Raw genomic sequence first — 23,640 nt, 5'->3', positions numbered from 1 at the left:
TCATTGCTTTTTACAGATCCAGACTAACACGGCTACCCCTCTGATACTTCTTATTTTTGTTCACACTACAGAACCAACACAGCTAACAGAGTCAGCACGATTCTATGCCACCTCATGTTTCCACAGAATTGTTAACTACATTCTGATTACAAAACTTATGCTTCATTACCAGTCACAAGCCAGAGAAAACACAGCTTGAATTAACATCTCAGGCTATGATTTTGGCTAGTTTGAGCCATTGAGACAAAGATGGAGCTCCACAATGACATTCTTTTATTCACTTTTCAGAGTATCACCTCTCAAGCATTAATAATAAAGGCATTGATCATTCCATCTTCCCATTCCTTGATAATGGCTCTGATTCAGGTTTCTTCACCAATAGTTTGTATTACTTTGACATGACTGAGTCCAGCAGCTGCAGACATGAATTAAAATGGTTTGCACTGCACTGGGGAATGCCACTGGCCAAAGCACAAAGCGAGTGAATTCACGTAAAGCAATACTGATGTCTAAACTTTTGTTTGACAGCCGAACATTTCAAAAGATCAAGAGACAACAATTAATACTGTGGGCCTATTATGCTACCTTTGAATTGCGTAGGGGGCCAAAAGGGAGGGGAAGCCACCTGCAAGTTGCCTACTGGGAACTTCCCAAGCACAGGGAGTCCCAGCAGGTGTAGGGCCAATACAACAGGTTCCTACGCCTCCCTCCTCACAGCTACTGGCACAGGGAGCATGTCTACTATCCTTAATTGGCATATGATCCACTAGGGTCTGTTGCCAGCTGACAGAAGCTGTGCTTTAGTCAAATATAAGTTATAGGGCTCAATACAGGGGTAACCTGGTGAAATTTAAGGAGCTGTGATATACTGGAGACCAGATTAGATGATCTATTGGAGTGTTCTGGCTTTACACATTCTGAAGTTAGAGAAGCCTAGGTAGCTGTAGACGGAAGTTAGCGCAAAATTGCCACAGGAGTAATATACAGAAGTGTCAAAATAGACAGGCACCAAACTAAGAAGGGAGAATCATATTTCATAGACACCAGAAATCAAGCTCATTTCATCTATTAGCTTTACGCTAATGAGTTTGTGCTTTGTTTAGAAAATACCCAAGTGACAAGAGCTTGTATTTCTCTTCCTAAAGTTTCAAATCAGGATAAGCAACAGACCATTGGTTTCCCAAGCATAAAGTCATTTGAGCAGAATTAATCCAGAAAGCCAAAGCCTATATCCCCCTCACAGTGCTCGGCAAATATTCGGTTTGAGTTGAACCAATTCTGAAAGCTACAAAAATAAATTTAGCAAATTGAAAAAATCCATTTCTCCTTGAATTAAAATGTTCTACCCAAAATGTTCTCTCCAGCATTTTTAATTCGTCACTAGAGTCACAAAACAGCTGTAGATGGTAGTCTCTTTATAACCTTTCGCCCAGTGATTAGGGCACTCACTTGGGATGTGGGAACTGTGCATTCAATTCCCTCCTCTGTCTGATGTGGAGAATGGATTTGAACTTGAGTCTCTGACAATTTCAGGCAATACCTTAGCCACTGGTCTATTGGATATTCTGGAGCTTGTCTTCATTACGGGCTAAATCGGTGCTGCTTTGAGGTGTACAAACTACAAAGCTCCTTCCATCAACAAAAAACTCTCCTGCTTTGCCCACTAAATAAAACCACTTTGACAAGAGGTGTAGAGCTTTTTGTGGCAAAGTTGTATTGACAAAGTGTCAGTGCAGACACTGTGCTTGGTTAGGTCACTGTAAATGGCCTCTAAGAGGTGTCCCACAATGCTCATCCTGCCGTTTCTGGTCAGTGGTTTGAACTCCACTACTCTGCATCCAGGTACATAGGCATCCACCCCTCCTCCTTAAAAGGCCTGGGAATTTTTGAAAATCCACTTCCTGTTTGCTTAGTGTGGACAGCTCTCATCTTCCCAGCCAGGGCCGGCTCCAGGCCACAGTGCGCCAAGCGCGTGCTTGGGGTGGCATGCCGCAGGGGGCGCTCTGCCAGTTGCTGGGAGGGCAGCAGGCAGCTCCGGTGGACCTCCCGCAGGCGTTTCTGCGGACGGTCAGCTGGTCCCACGGCTCCGGTGGAGTTGCCGCAGACACACCCGCGGCAGCTCCACTGGAGCTGCGGGACCAGCTGACCGTCCGCAGAAATGCCTGCGGGAGGTCCACCGGAGCCCGGGACCGGCGAGCGACAGAGCGCCCCCCGCAGCGTGCCGCCATGCTTGGGGCGGCGAAATTGCTAGAGCCGGCCCTGTTCCCAGCTGATCACAGGAGCTCCACACAGCAAATGCTCTCCTGCTTGGAACACACCTGAGTTGTTGGATCTACTGGCACTGTGGAGAGAGGAGGTTGTGCAGTTTCAGCTCATCTCCAGGCATAGGAACTTCAGTATCTATGGTCAGATTTCTCATGGCATGTTGGGTAAGGGCTACAAACAGGACACACACCAGTGTCATGCAAAGATAGAGGAACTGAGTTAAAGGAGTTGAGATAAAGGAGCAGAAGGCAAGCGAGTCAGACCGTCGTTCTGGTGCTGCATCAAAGACCTGCCACTTCTATAAGTAACTGAATGCCATCCTCTGCGGTGAACCCACCTTCACTGCCAAGAGCCCTGTAGATACTTTGGTGGGGCTGAAGACAGTGGTCTCAACACAGAGGACAAAGTCGTGGATGAGGAGATCAAGTCGGAGGACGACGTGGAGCACACGGCAGCGTCGTCTGGTGGCATGGCGAGTCAAGACATCTTTTCCACTCTGGAGGGTTCTAGCCAATTCCAGCAGTCCATCTCTGGAGTGAATAATGCAGGAGAGGAGAGCTCCAGTAAATATTCTTTTTCAGTTCATGCTGCTTGGTTATATGAGGTAGAGCTGTCCTTTTTGTATATTCTAGCAGAAGGAATAGACATGTACAAAACTAGCTGTGTTTGGGAATGCTTCACATTCTCCTATGCAGCTACACAGCAGGGGCCCTGTGGAACACTGTGGTAATGCACACCGAGATTTCACAGGAATCCTCCAGAGAGATCTCTAGGAAACTTTTCTGGAGGTACTCGCTAATCCTATGCTGAAGGTGTGTTGGCGAAAGGTGCTTTGTTCCTTCCCTCATTGTAGGAAAGTTTCCTGTGCCGATCTGCAATCACTTGCACAGGGACCAAAGCACCATACAGGTGAGAAGCACAGGTAACCAGTCTGAAGCCACACATATGCAGAAGATGCACCCTTGCATCTCTCAGTCCATCTCAGTACCCTGTTCACTACACGTCTTTGGCCAGTTTCCAAAATGATGCACACAGCTATTAGAGCCTACACTGCCCTTCATTATCTCCCTTCCCATCAAGCCTTTTGTGTGTGTTGTTAATTGGTATTTAATAAAAACACTCTCTGAAAGATAACCCCAACCTTTATCTCCTACACACAGTGGTTGCTGGGGGAATTAATACACAGTGGGAATATGATTATTTGCTGACTACAAATCACGGTCAGGAATCATCAAAATTTTCATGCAAGGCAGCAAGTTTACAAAGCATGGCGGAGTGCTGTACAGAATGACACACTGCTAGTGCTCATTGTCAAAATGGTGCCTCAAAGCCTCCCTGATTCAAATAGCTCCCCATTGTGCCTCTAATAGCCCTGGTATCTGTGTGCTCAAAATCAGCCTCCACGCTCCATTCCTGGGGAAACTTATCACCCTTAGCCTCACAAATATTATGGTGTGCACAGCAGGCGACTATGAGCATGGGAATATTTTCCTTATTTCCTCATTCCTCTAACCTGCCATAAAGGCCATGTTTTTAATCTGCCAATGGCACAGTCTATGGTCATCCTGCACCTGTTCAGCCTATTGTTGAATCGCTCCTTGCTTCTGTCCAGGTTTCCCATATACGGCTTCATGAACCATGGGAGTAAGGGGTACACTGGGTCTCCCAGGATCGCTATGGACCTTTCTACTCCCACCCCATGCATTAGAATCTTCTGGTCTGGAAAGAAAGTTACTGCTGGCAGCATTCTGTACACGCCAATGTTCCTGAAGTTGTGTGCATCATGCATCTTCCTGGATGACCCTGCATTGATATCAGTGAAACGCAGGGGGGTCCGGGAAGATGCATGATGTACACATCTTCAGGAACACTGGCCTGTACAGAATGCTGCAAGCAGTAACTTTCTATGAATTGCCACTATGAATGGCAATGAATAGTCACTGGGCCTGGTAAGGTTAGAAAAAAGTTATAAAGGAGGGCACCTCCTTCTGCTACCGTCATTTTGTGAATGGCATTTAAGTCTCAAAAAAAAAAAAAAAAAAAAAAAAAAAAAAAAGCGGGCCACAACTATTTGGAAATTTGACACAAATTTGCTCAATAGCTTCTGTTGACCCAATACTGCACGTTTTTTGCAAATAAACTATTAATTCAAAACCAAAAAAAACTTTCACTCTACTCTAGTCATAACCATTTCAGTGTAGCTGGAATGTTTTGTTCCCCTCCTTTTTTGACATTCAGCTCATCAGGTTCTTTCACAAAACAAACTAGAACCTAAAAAATTGAGGCTCAAAGTAGCAAAATTCCCTATAATATCTCCCTGAGCAATTTTTAATTTCTAAGATACAATAGGACAGCAGTAGAAGGTGATAAGACTAAAATTCCTCTGCAAGGGGTACAATTCTGATGCTAACTTCAGCTTGCAGCACTTCTGGAACAGAACTTCATAATAAAATAAGTTCCATATAAGGTGTGTGGCCACGCAGCAGGCTATTTAGGTCCCCCAGCCCAGGCTCGCTGGAGCTGCCAGGGAGAGGCACCCCTCCCCTGGCTCCAAGCTGCTGCAGTGAGAGAGATGGAGGAAGTCCTCTCCCCCCATCACAGCCCCAGAACAGCCTAAACCTCAAACCCCTCATCCCTGGCCCCACCCCAGCGCCTACACTACAATCCTCTGCCCCCTCCTGCATCCCAAATTCCTCATCCCCAGCCCCACTCCAGAACCTTCACTCCTAGTCAGAGCCCTCACCTCCTGCACCCAACTCTGCCCCCCTAATCCCCACCCTGCCACAGATCACCTCAATATTGTGCACATAAAATTAATTCCACACGTGGATGTAAAAAATTGGGTGCTGGCTGGCGAGTCTTGCCCACATGCTCAGGGTTTAGCTGATTGCCATATTTGGGGTCGGGAAGGAATTTTCCTCCAGGGCGGATTGGCAGGGGCCCTGGAGGTTTTTCGCCTTCCCCTGCAGCATGGGCATGGGTCGCTTGCTGGTGGATTCTCTGCAGCTTGAGGTCTTCAAACCAAATTTGGAGGATTTCAATAACTCAGTCCTGGGTTAGGGGTTGTTATAAAAGTGGATGGGTAGGGTTCTGTGGCCTGCCTTGTGCAGGAGGTCAGACTAGATGATCATATTGGTCCCTTCTGACCTATGAGTCTATGAGTCTAAATTAGAGGGAACATTGTCTGTGACTGTTTTAGACTCTTTGCAGCTCATGGTTGCTTACAGCAGCTACCAAAGCTGTGTACTTTCAGGAGGACAGTAGCAACAGAATCTAAGGACAAACCATCAAACCTGGTCAGAATATGTTGCCAAAAGCTTTTATTGCTAAGAAGTACAATATCTGAGCACTGTCTCTTCCTATATAGACGTTCCCAGAACCTGCATGTGAACTGCAGCATTCACTTTCCCCAGATTGTCCTTTCTTAAACAGAATGGAGGCTCAGTGTTGTTAATCCAATATGGGATTTTTCATCTAACTGGAGGATCTGCATGCACTTAGAAAATGAGTACCATTCCCCCGTAGGATGTCTAAAAGAGCTCCCTAGCATTCTTTCAGGTTAGCAGTGGCAGTGAGAAGGTGAAAAGAGGTAACAGGGAGTAGCCACTTGGGCAGCTGTAAGACAGATGAAAACACTAAGGGTACCCTATATCCACCTTGGAGTAGGTGTGGGATCAAGTAAAGTTACCTCCAAAGTACTTCAAAAAGGTGGGGCAGAACAAACGCTAGTGGTGAACGCCCACCACTGCCAGCCTGAGCAGAAAGGAAGCAAACCCTTAGTCCATCCAACCGGGGTAAGTATGAGGGTAGGAATTGAAGACAAGCACACCCCCATCAAATAAATACTTATGACAGGTGAATGGGTGGGGAACGGAGAAGCAAGAAGTGCTACAACCAGTTTCATTGCCATTGATAACCAGCAGCTTTGCTCTACCATTCCCCTCTGCTGCAGGCAAGTCTCCCTAGCTTCTCTCTCCTGAAAGCAGGTCAGTCCTTTGAGAAATTGTAGGAATTGAGAAAACAGGGACAGTGTCTTCCCAGCCCTCTAAAGCTTTTCCTCTCTTTCAAGGAAGGCAAACTCATAGATGCTAAACAAGAAACATCCATATCACAGCAATAAATTTTTCAATCCATGACTGCAGTGTTACTTTCCTTCATGCACCAAGGCATCAGGAAGGGCCAGGAAGATAAGTGGGCCAGTGATGGAGCACAAGCCGCAGTATCAATACTAGAAAAGGTGACAATCTAATATGGAGCTCTCGCATAGCACTTTCAGATCAGCACTTTACAACAGCAATGGTGTAGTGTGAGAAATGGCTCTCTTTAGGAATTTGCTACTTAGGGTTATCATAACCTTAGTCCCAGATTTGGACCTTAGCGTCCAAAATATGGGGGTTAGCATGAAAAACCTCCAAGCTTAGTTACCAGCTTGGACCTGGTACCTGCTGCCACCACCCAAAAAATTAGAGTGTTTTGGGGCACTCTGGTCCCCCTGAAAAACCTTCCCTGGGACCCCAAGACCCAAATCCCTTGAGTCTCACAACAAAGGGAAATAATCCTTTTTCCCTTCCCCCCTCCAGGTGCTCCTGGAGAGATACACAGACACAAGCTCTGTGAAACTACACAGAGGGACTCCTCCTCTCTGTTTCCAGTCCTGGAAACAAAAAGTACTTTCCTATTCCCCCAGAGGGAATGCAAAATTAGGCTAGCAATCCAACACACAGATCTCCCCTTGATTTCTTCCTCCCACCAATTCCCTGGTGAGTACAGACTCAATTTCCCTGAAGTAAAGAAAAACTTCAACAGGTCTTAAAAGAAAGCTTTATATAAAAAGAAAGAAAAATACATACAAATGGGCTCTCTGTATTAAGATGATACAACACAGGGTCAATTGATTAAAAGAATATTGAATAAACAGCCTTATTTAAAAAGAATACAAATCAAAGCACTCCAGCACTTATATTCATGCAAATGCCAAAGAAAAGAAACCATATAACTTACTATCTGATCTCTTTGTCCTTACACTTAGAAACAGAAGACTAGAAAGTAGAAACTGCTTCTCCAAAGCTCAGAGAAAGCAGGCAGGCAGACAAAAGACTCAGACACTCAATTCCCTCCACCCAGAGTTGAAAAAATCCGGTTTCCTGATTGGTCCTCTGGTCAGGTGCTTCAGGTGAAAGAGACATTAACCCTTAGCTATCTGTTTATGACAAGGGTGCACTGAGTATGCTCAGTAACATCTGCTGAAGCCATTGGCCTTCACCCTACTCTTACTTGGCATAGGAATCTGCAGACTGCTTTTTAAAAGGGGCAAAGGGGGCAAATTGGAGGAGACGGGTAGCCAGGGTCTGAGCAGGAGGTGGAAATTGACTGGTCAGGGGGGGTCAAGCAGCTGCAGGCAGGGTTAGGATAGGGGCTGAAAGGCAAAATCAGGGATGGAGGGGGAGAGAAGGAGCCAGGGTTAAGCCCAGAGGTGAGGCGCTGCCGGAGGGCAAAAAACCAGCACAGGCGGTAACAGTTACCCTGGTGGACTGAGACACCAGTGTCTGCAATAAATGGGGGGGGACGACTTTATTTCCCCTCCCACAGAGAGGACCTGTTAGCATGGGCTTCCCAGGGCTGGGTTCTTACAAGCACAGGCATCCCAATGGCAATTTCTTGAAGGCACAGGCAACGGCTAGTCACTGCAGCTGCTCCCTGTCTAATGTAGCCTAATGAAGTGCTGCAGGAGACTTAAATCAGTGAAACATTTTATATATACCCTCTGAAACAAAGAATCCCTGATCAGTGTATCTGATTGCATAAAGTCTCACAGCAGTTCACAAATTTGTCTTATCTGCTGCTAGGATTCGCTGAATTACTCTTAGCACTTCATCATTTAGCTTTGTTATTGTGCAGATGCATGTCATTGGGCTATTAACTTTACATTTTAACAAATACTTATTGAAAATATGTATAAGTAAGTACTTCACATGCATCTGATGAAGTGGGTATTCATCCACGAAAGCTATTGCTTCAAAACGTCTGTTGGTCTATAAGGTGCCACAGGATTCTTTGCTGCTTTTACTTGCTAGTAGTTTTAGCAATGATATCTGTGTTTCTATTATTGTACTTGCTATGTTTTTTACTGTGATGTCTAATTTTGAATTTTTAAATCTAACTTTTTCTTCTTATTTTTAAGAGATATTTATTCTGTTGGATCATCTGACTTCGGGCTTGGCTACACTTGAGAGTTACAGCGCTGGTGGTGGCTTCACAGTGCTGTAACTTACTCCCCGTCCACACTGGCAAGGCACATACAGCGCTGTATCTCCCTGGCTACAGCGCTGCTTGTACTCCACCTCAACTAGAGAAATAAAGAGAACAGTGCTGCTGCTGCAGCGCTGGGGTACCAGTGTAAACAGTGATTAATCTTACTACACTGTAACTGACCTCCGGAACCTTCCTATAATGCTTTTAAGTAAAGATAACTCTTTGTTTTGTTGTAATGCCTCTCTTTGTTTTGTTGTGAACTCGGCGCTCCCGGAGCTGCTTATCTAAAAAACAAGCACAGCTACTGTTTGCAATGAATGAGTAGAAGCAGGCAGGGGGATCCCTTTGGAATGTCCACAGCTAGCGTTTGCTTGAGCAGAGAAGCAGCACAGCAGGCGGGAGGGAGGGCGGTCCGTTTCGGAGCAGCTGCTTATCTGGTTTGTGAGGAAAAAAACAAAAGGCGGCTATTTGCATTTAGTGAAAGAGAGAGGGGTGGGGGAAGGGGTTGGAACTTGCAAGGCAGGGAGCTGACAGTGTCAACGCCAAAAATCCACTCTGTCTCCCTCACGCGGCGTCATACTCCACTCCAGCCCCCTCTTCTGAAAAGCATATTGCAGCCACTTGAACACTGGGATAGCTGCCCATAATGCACCACTCCCAACACCGCTGCAAATGCTGCAAATGTGGCCACACTGCAGCACTTTCCCTACACAACTGTTCGAAGACAGCTTTAACTCCCAGCGCTGTACAGCTGCAAGTGCAGCCAAATCCTTCCAGTCTGACTGAATTTCTGGCCTGGTCTCAAAACTTTGTTTTCATTTAATCCACAGTGATGGTTGGATCACAGAAACCCCCTTGGGAGCTGCCAACTCATGTCCTAAGACTACCTCTGCTCCTGTTTTCCCTGCCAGCTCAGGACTCCAGCACCCTGTCTTGCTGAGCCAGACACTCCCATCTGCTCCAATAAAAACCCAGAGTCTGAAATACTTGCCCCAAAACTGCAGGTTTACCTGAAAGCAGCTAACAGAAGTGTGCTTGTCTTTAACACTCAGATGCCCAACTCCCAATGGGGTCTAAATCCAAATAAATCTATTCCACCCTGTATAAACCTTATGCAGGGTAAACTCAAATTGTTCGTCCCCTATAACACTGATAGAGAGAGGCATGGCTGTTTGCTCCCCCAGGTATTATTAATTGACCCAGAGTATGTATTAAGTAAAAAGTGATTTTATTAAATACAGAAAGTAGGATTTAAGTGGTTCCAAGTAGTAACAGACACAACAAATTCAGTCACCAAGCAAAATAAAATAAAATGCGCAAATCTATGTCTAATCAAACTGAATACAGATAATCTCACCCTTAGAAATGCTTCAGTAAGCTTTTTCCTCAGACTGGACAGCTTCCAGGCCTGGGCACAATTCTTTCCCCTGGTACAGCTCTTGTTCCAGCTCAGGTGGTAGCTAGGGGATTCTTCACGATGGCTCCACTCCCATCTTTGTTCTGTCCAACCCCTTTATATATATTTGGCATAAGGTGGGAATCCTTTGTCCCTCTCTGGGCTTCCACTCCCTCCTTCTCAATGGAAAGACACCAGGTTAAAGATGGATTCCAGTTACAGCACTGTTGGTGGCTTTATAGCACTGTAACTCACTCCCCATCCACACTGGCAAGGAACATACAGCGCTGTATCTCCGTGGCTACAGCGCTGCTTGTACTCCACCTCCCCGAGAGGAATAAAGAGTATAGCGCTGCTGCTGCGATGCTGGGGCGCCAGGGTAAACAGGGAATAATCTTAGTACGCTGTAACTGACCTCCGGAAGCTTTCCATAATCCTTTTAGGTAAAGGTCCCACTCTTTGTTCTGTTGTGAACTCCGGGCTCCCAAAGCTGCTTATCAAAAAAACAAACAGCTACTGTTTGCCGTGAATGAGCTGAGGCAGGGGGGCTCCCTTTGGAACACCCACAGCTAGTGTTTGCTTGAAGAGAAGGGGATGGAGGCAGCTTGAGGAGAGAAGCAGTGCGGCGAGAGGGAAGGAGAGAAGGGGGTCCATTTCGGCAGTGGCTGCTTATCTGGTCTGTGAGGAAACAAACAGCTGCTGTTTGCTTTCAGTGAGTGAGAGAGGAGTGAGGGAGGAGCTCGGAACTTGCAAGGCAGGGAGCTGACAGTGTCAGCTCCAAAAAAATCTACACTCTCTCCCCCTCACGCTCTGCCACACTTCACCCTTTTTGAAAAAGCATGTTGCAGCCATTTTAATGCTGGGATAGCTGCCCATCATGCACCGCTCCCAATGCCGCTGATGCTGCAAATGTGGCCACAACAGTGCGCTGGTAGCTGTCAGTGTGGACAGACTGCAGCACTTTCTCTACTCAGCTGTACGAAGACAGATTTAACTCCCAGCGCTGTACAGCTGCAAGTGTAGCCATATCCAAAGATTTCATTACCCACTTGCCAGCACACAAGTATACAGGAAGACTCACAAGTAAAACAGACCCATCCACAGACAATTGTCCTGATTAATGGGAGCCATCAAGATTCCGAAGCACCATCAATTCTGAAACACTTAGAGGAGAGGAAAATGATCAGGAACAGTCAGCATGGATTCACCAAGGGCAAGTCATGCCTGACTAACCTAATTGCTTTCTATGAGGAGATAACTGGCTCTGTAGATGAGGGGAAAGCAGTGGATGTGTTATTCCTTGACTTTAGCAAAGCTTTTGATACGGTCTCCCACAGTATTCTTGCCAGCAAGTTAAAGAAGTATGGGCTGGATGAATAGACTAAGGTGGATAGAAAGCTGGCTAGATCATCGGGCTCAGTGGGTAGTGATCAATGGCTCCATGCCTAGTTGTCAGATGGTTTCAAGCGGAGTGTCCCAAGGGTTGGTCCTGGGGCCGGTTTTCTTCAATATCTTCATTAATGATCTGGAGGACGGCACACTCAGCAAGTTTGCAGATGACTCTAAACTGGGAGGAGTGGTAGATACGCTGGAGGGTAGGGATGAGATACAGAGGGACCTAGACAAATTAGAGGACTGGGCCAAAAGAAACCTGATGAGATTCAACAAGGACAAGTGCAGAGTCCTGCACTTAGGATGGAAGAATCCCATTCACTGTTACAGACTAGGGACCAAATGGCTAGGCAGCAGTTCTGCAGAAAAGAACCTGGGGTTACAGTGGACGAGAAGCTGGATATGAGTCAGTGTGCCCTTGTTACGAAGGCTAATGGCATTTTGGGCTGTATAAGTAGGGGCATTGCCAGCAGATCAGGGATGTGATCATTCCCCTCTATTCAACATTGGTAAGGCCTCATCGTGGAGTAGTGTGTCCAGTTTTGGGCCCCACACTACAAGAAAGATGTGGAAAAATTGGAAAGAGTCCAACAGAGGGCAACAAAAATGATTGGGGACTGGAGCACATGACTTATGAGAGGCTGAGGGAACTGGGATTGTTTAGTCTGCGGAAGAGACGAATGAGGTGGGATTTGATAGCTGCTTTCAACTGCCTGAAAGGGGGTTCCAAAAAGGATGGATCTAGACTGTTCTCAGTGGTACCTGATAACAGAACAAGGAGTAATGGTCTCAAGTTGCAGTGGGGGAGGTTTAGGTTGGATATTAGGAAAAACTTTTTCACTCAGAGTGGTGAAGCACTGGAATGGGTTACCTAGGGAGGTGGTGGAATCTCCTTCCTTAGGAGTTTTTAAGGTCAGGCTTGACAAAGCCCTGGCTGGGATGATTTAGTTGGGAATTGGTCCTGCTTTGAGCAGGGAGTTGGACTAGATGACCTCCTGAGGTCCCTTCCAACCCTGATATTCTATGATTAATGGCCCACACACTTTGCATCAATTACAATAAGCCCTCAGTTATATTTTATATTTCTAGTTTCAGATACAAGAGTGATAATTTATACAAATAGGATGACCACACTCAGATTATAAGATTTGTAATGATACCTTACAAGAGACCTTTTGCATGAAGCATATTTCAGTTACATTATATTCACACTCATCAGCATACTTTCATAACATATAGAGTGCAACATCACATCCACCAATGATGATTGCCTTTTATAACTGTTACTTGGCCTTTTAATCCAGCTGTCAGCGTTTTTCTGCATGCCATTGCTTGTGTGTAGAATTTGATTCTGAAATATTCAATAAAGGAAGTGTGCTCTCTCATGTAACATCTTTCTCAAAGACAAAAATCTACTGTAATTTTTGCTGTACATTAGAAATGCCGTAGTGGATCAGACCAATGGTCCATCTAGTTCAGTATCCTGTCTTCTGACAGCAGCCAGTGCCAGGTGCTTCAGAGGGAACAGGCAATCACTGAGTGAACTATCCCATTGTCCACTCCCAGCACCTGGCAGTCAGAGGTTTAGGGACACCCAGAGCATGGGGATGTATCCCTGATTATCTCAGCTAATAGCTGATGCACCTATCCTGAGGAACTGATCTAATTCTTTGTTGAACCCATTTATAATTTTGGCCTTCAAAACATAATGAACACACATCTACAACCCCAAGATAGCTGGACAACCACAAGAATTCTAAAAACATGAGTTATACACTCTGACATCAAAAATTTTTTAAAAATACATGATATTTTGTTCCTTATGTGGCACTTTGTTTCTGAACTTTTAGAGTGCAATATGGTGAGTTCCCCAAAAGCTGGAGCCTAAACACCTGAACGAATCTTGGTCTACTCTCATACTTTGAAATGTTTGGGACAGGTAACAGGAATTTCCCTATACCTAAGGCCATATCTATACTACAAGGGTATGTTAACTCAAGTTATGCCAGCATAGACTTGCTACAGTTACTATGTCACTTTTGCACATGCCTATGGGACTCCTAGTCTTGGCAATGAGGGTACTCACTGGAGTAAGAGGTCCTGAGAAATAAACCTTGGTATCAGAGGCCTGGTATGAGGCCTAAGGCCTGAACTAAAGTAATGGTCAAGACTTTGCTAACAAAGCAAAGTTAAGCTGTGAGCCAGAGGCAGGCCCTGCTCACAGAAGCTGGCAAGGAAAGGGCTGATGCTGCAGAAAGAGCCATAGCTAAAAGGTACTGGACACCAGATATCAGAACATTCGCATACTTGTACACTCCACACAGATAACAAGGAACAGACTAACCCATCCCAATGACAGGGGCAAAAGGGTAATATGATGGAGAGAGTTGTTTTGTTCAAACCAACACGTACAAGGTGAGAGGCGGCACCTTACTACGTAGAGGGGTTGTACCTTGCTACGCAGAGGGGCTGCACCTCATACGTCAGGAGTGATGTGTAGCTTGTTTGTATCTGTGTATAAGAATGCATCCCTGGGGCGGTGTCTTTGTCCAGCCAAGGGGGCAGTGGAAAGTCCCGCCACTGACTGAGCTGAGTCCACTGCCAGAGGGCACATACTCGTAGTATGTCCTGTAGAGTAAAAATCTAGGAGGGAACTATTATTGTGCTTTGTTTGACAATAAACCTGGCCGACGTGCCTTCGTACCTTACTAGACTCTGTGGTCACTGGGGGTTCTCTTCAGGTCTGCTGTGTCAGCTATCTTTGAAGAGCTGGGACAGCACACAGAGGGAACATACGCACGCAGCCAAGTGATATCAACATTAAACAGAGCAGAGCACCACACCGGTAGCATCTGACAACACTCACCAGAAGCACTTGTATCAATTCAAAGTGTGGTGCATCATGAATAGATATCCCACTGTGCAACTCATCACTGTCCATCGCACTGTACTTTGGGAAGCTTTGGTTTGGAATTGTATGCTGAGGCCCAAACAGGTTGCACAGGGCTGACTGATCATGAGATCAAAGCATTCCCATAAGCATTTGTGATGGCATCACCGGGATGCAGCCTGGGACTATGGGACTGCTGTGCCCCGTGAACTCTCTCTAGTGTGGGCTGTCTCTCACAATGCCTTGTTAATGACCAGAGGCAAACCCCTCCAGGTGCTGTTATCACTCAGCACAACCACATGGGGCACACCCCCACCCAGCTAGATTGCATAAATGCTCCCAAAGCCACTCATGAATCACACAGGGACAGGCACCAGCCAGATCCCCCCAGCTCCCAGCACTGTACTCAGGAATATATCATCTTGCAGTGATCAAGAGGAGCAGTGCACATTTATTAACTGCTTTACCACTTCATCAATGGAAAGTGGATATACACCAGCCTTTGCAAACCTGGCCAGTTTTACCAGATACTTCATACAAACTCACTGGTAAAGATAAACAGCAAAACAAATGTATTGACTACAAAAGATAGATTAAGTGATAGGCAAAGTCAGAGTTAGTTACCAAAAGAAATAAAATAGAAGCACACAGTCTAAACTCTCAACTCTATTAGGCTAGGCAACAACTAGACTAAGCAGTTTTTCCTCACCCCACTGGATATTGCAGTCCTTAATATACAGATTTCACCCTTGAAATCTGGGCCAGTCCCCTCAGTTGGAGTCTTCAGAGTGTTGCTTGCAATGTAGGTGGGTGAAGGAGAAAGTGGCCACATGCTGGGCCTATGTCTGTTTTATACTCTCAGTCCTATGTGCTTGGGGAGCATCAGTCCAGGGCATGTCTGGGGACATTGCTGAGTCCCCAGACAAGGCTGAGCAATTCCCCTGGTATGGCCTCATACAAGTGAGTCATTGAATTGTAGCTCCCTTGCTGGACAATGGTTGTTGATGGGTTCCTTGACACCCTATCCAGGTGTTGGTTACTTTCCTTGCTGTTGCCTCTAGGGAGCTAATATCTGGCTGATTGTCATTAAAACATGCTGTAAATTGGGGAACCATATAACAATTCTCATAACTTCATATGCATTAATGATATACATATATGTATAGAGAAATGACTCAGCAGATCAGAAACCTTTCCCCGGATACATATAAAGCATGCCTTGTAAGGTAAGATCACGATTATATACAAATGAGGAATATGGGGCTTCCATGATGCTCCCCTAAGGTATAGAATGTCACAGCATTGTTAAATATATCCCCTGATTTTATATGTACCCATACGTAAACTTATACATAACCGTTATATAAGGCACTGGTGAGACCTTATCTGGAATAGTGTGTGCAGTTCTGGTCTCCCATGTTTAAGAAGGATGAGTTCAAACTGGAACAGGTTCAGAGAAGGGCTACTAGGATGATCCGAGGAATGGAAAACCTGTCACATGAAAGGAGACTCAAAGAGCTTGGCTTGTTTAGCCTAACCAAAAGAAGGCTGAGGGGAGATAATGATTGCTCTCTCTGAATATATGAGAGGAATAAATACCAGAGAGGGAGAGGAATTATTTAAGCTCAGTACCAATATGGACACAAGAACAAATGGATATAAACTGGCTATCAGGAAGTTTAGACTTGAAATTAGACAAAGGTTTCTAGCCAGAGGAGTGAAGTTCTGAACAGCCTTCTAAGGGGAGTAGTGGGGGCAAAAGACATATCTGGCTACAAGACTATGCTCAATAAATTTGTTGAGGGGGTGGTATAATGGGATAGCCTAATTTTGGCAATTAATTCCTCTTTGACTACTAGTGGTAAATATGCCGGCTCAGACACAGGTTTAATACAGGAGAGGGTGGGTGAGATTTTGTGGCCTGCATTGCGCAGGAGGTCAGATTAGATGATTATAATGGTCCCCTCTGACCTTAAAGTCTATGATGCCATGACTGCATTGTTTTTTCTAAACCCAAAAACCTGCCTGGCCCTCCTGACTGTCTGCCATCTCACATAGAAGCATGGAGGCTGCATGGCTCTGCACTATTGTCATGAGTGTTGCAAGGCCAAGGTGCACGATCCTGTAGTATTTGCAGAGCCGCAAGCATAGAAGTGGGGGACATCATGATTCTATGCAAAACTGACTGCTGTGGGACATAGCGACAACCAATTCAAATTTGTTAGTGGCATTCACGGGTTTGGGATGATGAGCATTGGCTACACAAATTTTGGATGTACAAGGCCACATTCTTTGATCTGTGTGCTGAACTTGCCAAAATGACAGCTGCATTGACAATGGAGAAGCAAATACAGATTTCACTGTGGAAACTTGCAACAGATTGTTACCTCTTACTCAAAAGCATCTCAACTGTATTGTGGCACTCCGGACTTAAGCAGTACCCTCCCCCTCCCATTCACCCTGTCATATAAATATGATATATTTCATACAAACAATGCCATGTCACATATATGAAAGATCAAGATCTGCTGAAACCCATTGATCTGTCAAAGAATGTATATTGTTAGAGCATATGACGCTATGAAATTTTGTTGCATGGCGGTTACTGAAATATGTTGTTAATTTAGGAGTTGCACAATGTTAGCTTTCTAGTGACAACGAAAGAGAATGAACAGCTGGAGGGCACTGAATAATCACCACCAGCCATTACTCGGCAATGCGAGTTATAATCAATGGATTTCCAATTCAATGACAGACCATACCAGGGGTATTTCTGAACAAATTCACTCTGCAAAGCCCATTACTACCTCTCTGAGCAACTATTTTCCAGGTACATGGACTCAAGTTATAAAATAAAGGCAACATGCATTTGCCTCATAATCTTCACCAACCTACGCTGGAAGCAACTTGTACACTGGGAAGACAAATACTTCAGCTCAGGATATTGAGCAGGAGAGGGATCTGACATTATCAACCACTGAACAGTATATGTTATGTCTACATTATGCAGACATAGGCTTTTTCCTCACTACTAAACAGAGTGGATAAAAATCAAGGATTTTTAAAAAAAAATTTTATTTAAATCAGATTTTTTTTGATAAAATGCTTTTTGAGGAGAAAACCTATCTAAAGATAATTTTAATTAAGATATCTTTGAGCTATAATATATCTCATCATGGAACAGGAATTATAAATTGTAATTCTATAGTATGAGACAGTATGTTCATGTAATGTTTAAGAAAAGTTTTCAAAATGAGTTCCAAATAGTTCATGGATTAGGGACCTAATTCTATGGGATTCCATAGGCTTCTGTATAGATTATTTAGGTTAATCTTTCTATCTACCCAATGGGACTCAGTGCTCAGTCTAGAAGATACCATCAGAGATGCTTAGTTTTGCAGTTCTCAAACTGTGGATTTCTGTCTCCAGAGATAACATGCTTGTTAACAGCAAAAATGTTTTAAAATAAATAAATAGAGGTGAGAAATAACAGACCTCAACCCTATTGTCCCTCTGCAAATTTGTGTACACAGAGTCAATCCCTTACCTCTCTCTAAAAAGGGCAAAGATTCAAAAAGTTCAACAAACAGAAGATTGTTGGGGGCAGAATAGATCTGGACAGGGAGAAGAAGTCTGGAGATAAACGTGAGAAGGGAGGGACAGAGAGTAGAAACAGAAGTGAAACTGTTTGAGCAGCATACTCCAGAAGTCTTGAGGTCTTCCTGAGTGTAGCTTTCATTGATTTCAGATCTACCACACCATTCTCTCACTGGAAGGGAAAACCTATAATGGCAGCAGGCCATAAAAAGAGACTCAGTTTGGGAATAACAATCATTCAAGAAATACATGTTTCCTAAAGTTGTTTTAAAGAAAGGCACACCAGTGAACTGGAGGAATTCACTTAAGCACTTAGATTCAGAGACTGTTGAAGTGATAATCTCACTTTTAATAGCAGTAGCTTCTTCTGCCAGTGTAGAAAGAATATTTTCTTCCTTTGGACTAATTCATTCCAAATTGAGAAATCATTTGGGACCTGAAAAAGCAGGAAAGCTTGTTTTTCTTTTCCAGATTATGAACAAACAGGAAAATGAAGATGAAGACGACTGAGTTAGCTGCAAAACCCAATATGTTTCTCATGTTGACCTGGCTGACAGTCAATTTAATTTTTTAAAAAAAAATATTTCATTTCACTCTTTTAAAAACAATTTTAACAAAAACAAACTCTGATTTTAAAAAATTTGAATGTTTAACTAAATTCAAAGATTCATATGCTTGTTTTGTTAAAATATTATGTTTGCTGTTGAAGAAAAAAATCCAGAACATGGTTGTTTTAGTTAAATAAAACAATTTAAATGTCTGTTTGGTAATGTTCTCCTCCTAATACAGCAGGGGTCTCAAACTCAAACGACCATGAGGGCCACATGAGGACTAGTGCATTGACCCGAGGGCCGCATCACTGACACACACTCCTCGCTGCCTCTGGCCCCGCCCCCACTCCACCCCTTCCATTAGGCCCTGCCTCTTCCCACCCCATTCCAACCCCTTCCCCAAAGTCCCCACCCCAACACTGCCCCAGGGGGGTGCAGAAAGGGTGCAGGGTGTGGCAGGGCCTCAGGGCAGGGAGTTGAGGTGCAGGAGGTGTGCAGGGTGCAGCAGGGGGCTCAGGGCAGGGAGTCAGTGTGTGCGGTGCAAGAGGGTGAGGGGTGCAGCAGAGGTGTGGGATGCAGCGGGGGCTCAGGGCAGAGGTGTAGGGTGCGAGCTCCAACCTGGTGCTGCTTACCTAGAGCGGCTCCGAGGTGGCAGCGGCGTGCACCGGGGACAGGGAAGGCTCCCTAACTGCCCCGGCGCCGAGCCACTCCATTCCAGGAAGCGGCTGGAACCATGTTCCTGCAGCCCCGGGGGGAGAGGGAGGGGCTCAAGGTTCTGTGCGTCTGCTGCTCTTGCCGCTCCTCCAGGTACCTCCCACAAAGCACCCATTTGCGGTTCCCTGTTCCCAGCCAACAGGAGCTGCGGGGCGCAGTGCCTGGAAGGAGGCAATGCAACCGTCCTCTGCCTCCTTCCCCCTCCCCCACGAACCAAAGGGGCATGCTGCCAGCTGCTTCAGAGAGCAGCACAGGCTCACAGCGCCACAGGAGGCAATCTCTGTAGGCAGGGGGGCAAGGGAGGGGCATGGGAAGCTTGGCGGACCACACGCAAGAGCACCACAGGCTGCTGCATGTTTGAGACCCCTATAATACAGCATGGCAAGAAAATCCTCCAAGTATTAATGATTAACCTGTTGAATTGGACATATTTATGAAGTCACTGGGAAGTGAACTATTTGGTAAATGAAACAAACAAACATTCATTTCCTGATATAGCTGTAAAACTAATCTGAAAAAAGTTAACATAACTCACTTTAAAAATGTATAGTATGTACTGTCTAAAAATGAAACCTACATCTGAGTAGTGAAGAATATGTATTAAGTTAATACAACCAACAAGAATGTACTTTCATGTACAAATCCATGATTAAATCGAGTCTTCCTGACTAGTGATTTAAAACATGATTTAAATCAAATCCACCCTGCTGCTAAAAAAAACTGATTTTTTTTAATGTAAATCACCTCGCAGTAATAAGGGTGATTGAGCTGTTGAAAAGTGACAACGTAATCAAGACAAGTTAAGTTTTAACAGTGAGGGAAAAGGCTCAAGAAAACGTCTCAAAAATTAAATCAGAGAGCAATAAAGTGATGTGGTAGTACCTTGTTGTTTGATATACGTAACACTGACAAAAGTAGACATCTGTAAAAAGCACAATGGTAGATTCTGCCTATGAGCTTGCTTTCAAAAGGAATTCATAAGTATTTAAAATACTATTTATAATGCTTTGCACTACTCTCAATGTTGTGTGTGCATTTAATGTTTCTTTACTAGTAGACCGTATGACCCTCTATGCAGTGTAAAGGGATTAATAAAGGTTTTTAAATGCTTAGACTTCCATTAAGGGTTTTTCATGCTATAGCCCTAAAATTCAACTTGTAAAATGCTTTTTAAACAGTCCTGTAAAGATAGGAATGTAGGCTTGGTCCTCCCTACTCCAAAAATGTTTGGTATCGAGTGTTATCTAACAGGTACTGTGAGGATGTTGCCTAAGCATTTGTCATACAGCTAAAGTGTCACTTGTGATTCCTTGAGCGCTGGGGCCACCAGGAGCACTGGGGAATGAGGGTTTCCCTCACTAGTACAGAATAAGTGTAGCAGAAAACACCAGAGGATAATGTCACAGGAGTGTAATCTGGAAAAGTGATCTGCCAGACCTCTCCAATCCTTGATTCTGGGAGCCAGCCTTACTGCGCTGTGCAAACCCCGACTCCTAGGCTGTTGGCGCACAGCCGCTGGCATGTAAGCTGCTCCCAGCTACTTGCAAGCAAGTGACAGTAGCCAATGTCTTCGGTCCCAGACACAACCCTGGGAACCTCCATCTTGCAGTGCCTAATTATGCCCGCTGGACACTGCAAGCTTACATAAGTTCATCAATTTAACAAAGAAACTGATATGTACCAGTCTTGTTTTCCCAAGGACAGTCTGATACACTGCAAACAAAAATGCACTGTTTCACATAGAATAAACAGATTTATTAACTATAAAAAGGTAGTTTTAAGTAATTATAAGTCAAAGTATAACAAGTCAGATTTGGTCAAAAGAAATACAAGCAAAATGCATTCTAAGCTGATCTTAACACTTTCAATGTCCTTAAAAAACTTAAATGCTTTTCAGTCAGACTCTCCTCTTTGATCAGCATTTCAGTCCCTTGGTGGTGGTGTCTGTAGATTTAAATGGGAGAGAGCGCGCGCATGGCAAAATCTCTCTTATCTTGTCCTCTCTTTCCTCTTGGCTTTGCCCCCCTGCCCTTCAGAGTCAGGTGAGCATTACCTCATTGCAGTCCCAAACTGCCCAATGGAAAGGGGTGACTCCCTGGAGGTTATAACAGATTCTTCTGTTGCTGCCTAAGCCAGCGTCCATTGTTCCTGTGAGGTTGGGCTGGGCTTGTCCCATCCATGCCCTGACAAGGTGTGAACTGCCTCCCTGTTCTTGGACAGTTTTTCAATAGGCTTCCTTTAAGCATGAGGATACATTTTCATCCTCATAACTATATACATCAAATTATAACCTATATTATTTCTATAATTATCACTACAACAACCATGCTCAGTGCATCATGAGCCTTCCGAAGACATCCAACATGACAAACTTTGCATTGGATACCATATAACCATTTTATAACAATGAAAATGGGGGTGTAGGGTTGTCCACCTGAGGTAGAGAGCATCACAACTGCACACAGTTCATGGCTCCTCTGGAGTGCTCAGTATAACTGGCAGTGCCTTCTGTCCCTGTCTGCCTGCCATCAGGATATTTAGGCAGTAACAACAGCATGGCTTCCACATACATAGGAGTGGAGGGAGGAGGGAAAGGACTTCTTGGCCCTCTTCTCACTTTCACCACTATTAATGCCTCTGTTGGTGGCAGCCATATTTTGACTCTGTAATAAATTGATAGGAACTGCTTCTGCCAGGAAAAATTTCAGGTGAGCATAGATGGCCTTCATTAAAGGAAACAGGAAATCCAAAATACTTCTCTCTCCTTTCTACCCAGTCCCCAGAGAGTAAAATATACCAGAATGGAGACAAACCCATCTGGCTTATCTTTATACTACAAACTCTATTATCTCCTTTTGAACAAGTCCGTTCATCTCCAAAAAGCTATTACTCCAGGAGCTTCCTGGAATCTACACTCTCTTTGATCAGAAACTTCTCTCAGTCAAGGCAACAGGACAAGTGCATTGCTGCCTGTGCCTGTCTGCTGAGTTGATGAACTGTAATGGTCAGAGATCACACCAGCATAGAAGTATATTGACACAAACTCTAAGGAAATTAAGAGTTTAAATCCTCCTCCAAATGTCCTACATCCCACTAAAATGAATAGAACCCACAGGTCACTTGGGCACAAGTATCAGTGTCAGAATGCTACATTATCAGCACAAAGGAGTACTTGTGGCACCTCAGAGACTAACAAATTTATTTCAGCATGAGCTTTCGTGAGCTACAGCTCACTTCTTCGGATGCATACAATGAAACACAGAGACAAGAGATATTTATACATACAGAGAACATGAAAAGGTGGAAGCATGCATACCAACAGGAAGAGTCTAATCAATTGAGATGAGCTATCATCAGCAGGAGAAAAAAAAGCTTTTGAAGTGATAATTAAGATGACCCACAGAAGGTGTGAGAAGAACTTAACACGGGGAAATAGATTCAATTAGTGTAATGACCCAACCATTCCCAGTCTGTTTAGGCCCGAGTTAATTGTATCTAATTTGCATATTAATTCGAGTTCAGCAGTCTCTCTTTGGAATCTGTTTTTGAAGTTTTGCTGAACTCAAATTAATATGCAAATTAGATACAATTAACTCGGGCCTAAACAGAGACTGGGAATGGTTGGGTCATTACACTAATTGAATCTATTTCCCCATGTTAAGTTCTTCTCACACCTTCTGTGGGTCATCTTAATTATCACTTCAAAAGCTTTTTTTTCTCCTGCTGATGATAGCTCATCTCAATTGATTAGACTCTTCCTGTTGGTATGCATGCTTCCACCTTTTCATGTTCTCTGTATGTATAAATATCTCCTGTCTGTGTGTTCCATTCTATGCATCCGAAGAAGTGAGCTGTAGCTCACGAAAGCTCATGCTGAAATAAATGTTAGTCTCTAAGGTGCCACAAGTACTCCTGTTCTTTTTGTGGCTACAGACTAACACAGCTGTTACTCTGAAACCTGTCATTATCAGCACAGTAAATGAAGCTGCAAAAATAAATGATGTTTAAATGACCTCACTATTTTTTACAATCCTGTATTAAGAGGTAATTGATATGTACACCAGGCAGGGTCATTTGGAAGCTAAAGACTTTATGCTTCCATCCCACTCTAATGTCAAGTTTTAGCAAATTAGGACAAGTCAGCAAACCACCACCTTAGCTATCAGTAACTGCTCACAGTAACAATTCGCGGTTACTGGTAGCAAATTACACCAGATAGCAGGGTTGGGGTTTTTTGGTTTGTTTTTTTTTACAATCCCGTATATATGAATAACTGCTACAGACAGCGAATTCCTACAGGTAGCAGTTTCTCGCACTACAGATCCAGCATCGGGATCGGTACTGGTAACTGGAAAGTACCGCGATAAAGGAAGAGTATCGGCATCATGGCGCCTGACGCCCGGTACCTTCGAATACTCCTGAGCCAGTTTCTGGTACTTCCCCTGCAGCTCCGCGCCAGCCGCCGCCATCGCCCCACCGCTCCTCGGTAGGTACCGCTGTCCCCGGAGAACCCACTGCCCGGGGCCGCCGCGGCTCAATGCATCCACGCCCCGTCCCTACTGACACACTTCCGCTTTCGGACG

At 44.6% G+C, this 23,640-nt stretch overlaps 1 protein-coding gene across 5 annotated transcripts in view; it reads right to left on the bottom strand.

Annotated features, from left to right (window-relative positions):
• Positions 1-23,626, bottom strand: part of PPP1R21 (protein phosphatase 1 regulatory subunit 21) — an 89,237-nt gene extending 65,611 nt beyond the window's left edge. For all 5 annotated transcript variants that reach the window (XR_007774153.1, XM_050951829.1, XM_050951830.1 and 2 more), the window contains exon 1: positions 23,464-23,626. Coding sequence is in view for 4 of the 5 variants with exons in the window: in XM_050951829.1 (XP_050807786.1) it covers positions 23,464-23,526 (63 nt within the window). In the remaining variant the exon portion in view is untranslated. The remainder of the gene's footprint in view (positions 1-23,463) is intronic.
• Positions 23,627-23,640: the final 14 nt, after the last annotated feature.

Source organism: Gopherus flavomarginatus, chromosome 4, assembly GCF_025201925.1.
Source record: "Gopherus flavomarginatus isolate rGopFla2 chromosome 4, rGopFla2.mat.asm, whole genome shotgun sequence".
Lineage (NCBI taxonomy): Eukaryota > Metazoa > Chordata > Testudines > Testudinidae > Gopherus > Gopherus flavomarginatus.
The sequence above is the reverse complement of the archived record's forward strand: the minus strand, read 5'-3'. Positions and strand labels throughout refer to the sequence as shown.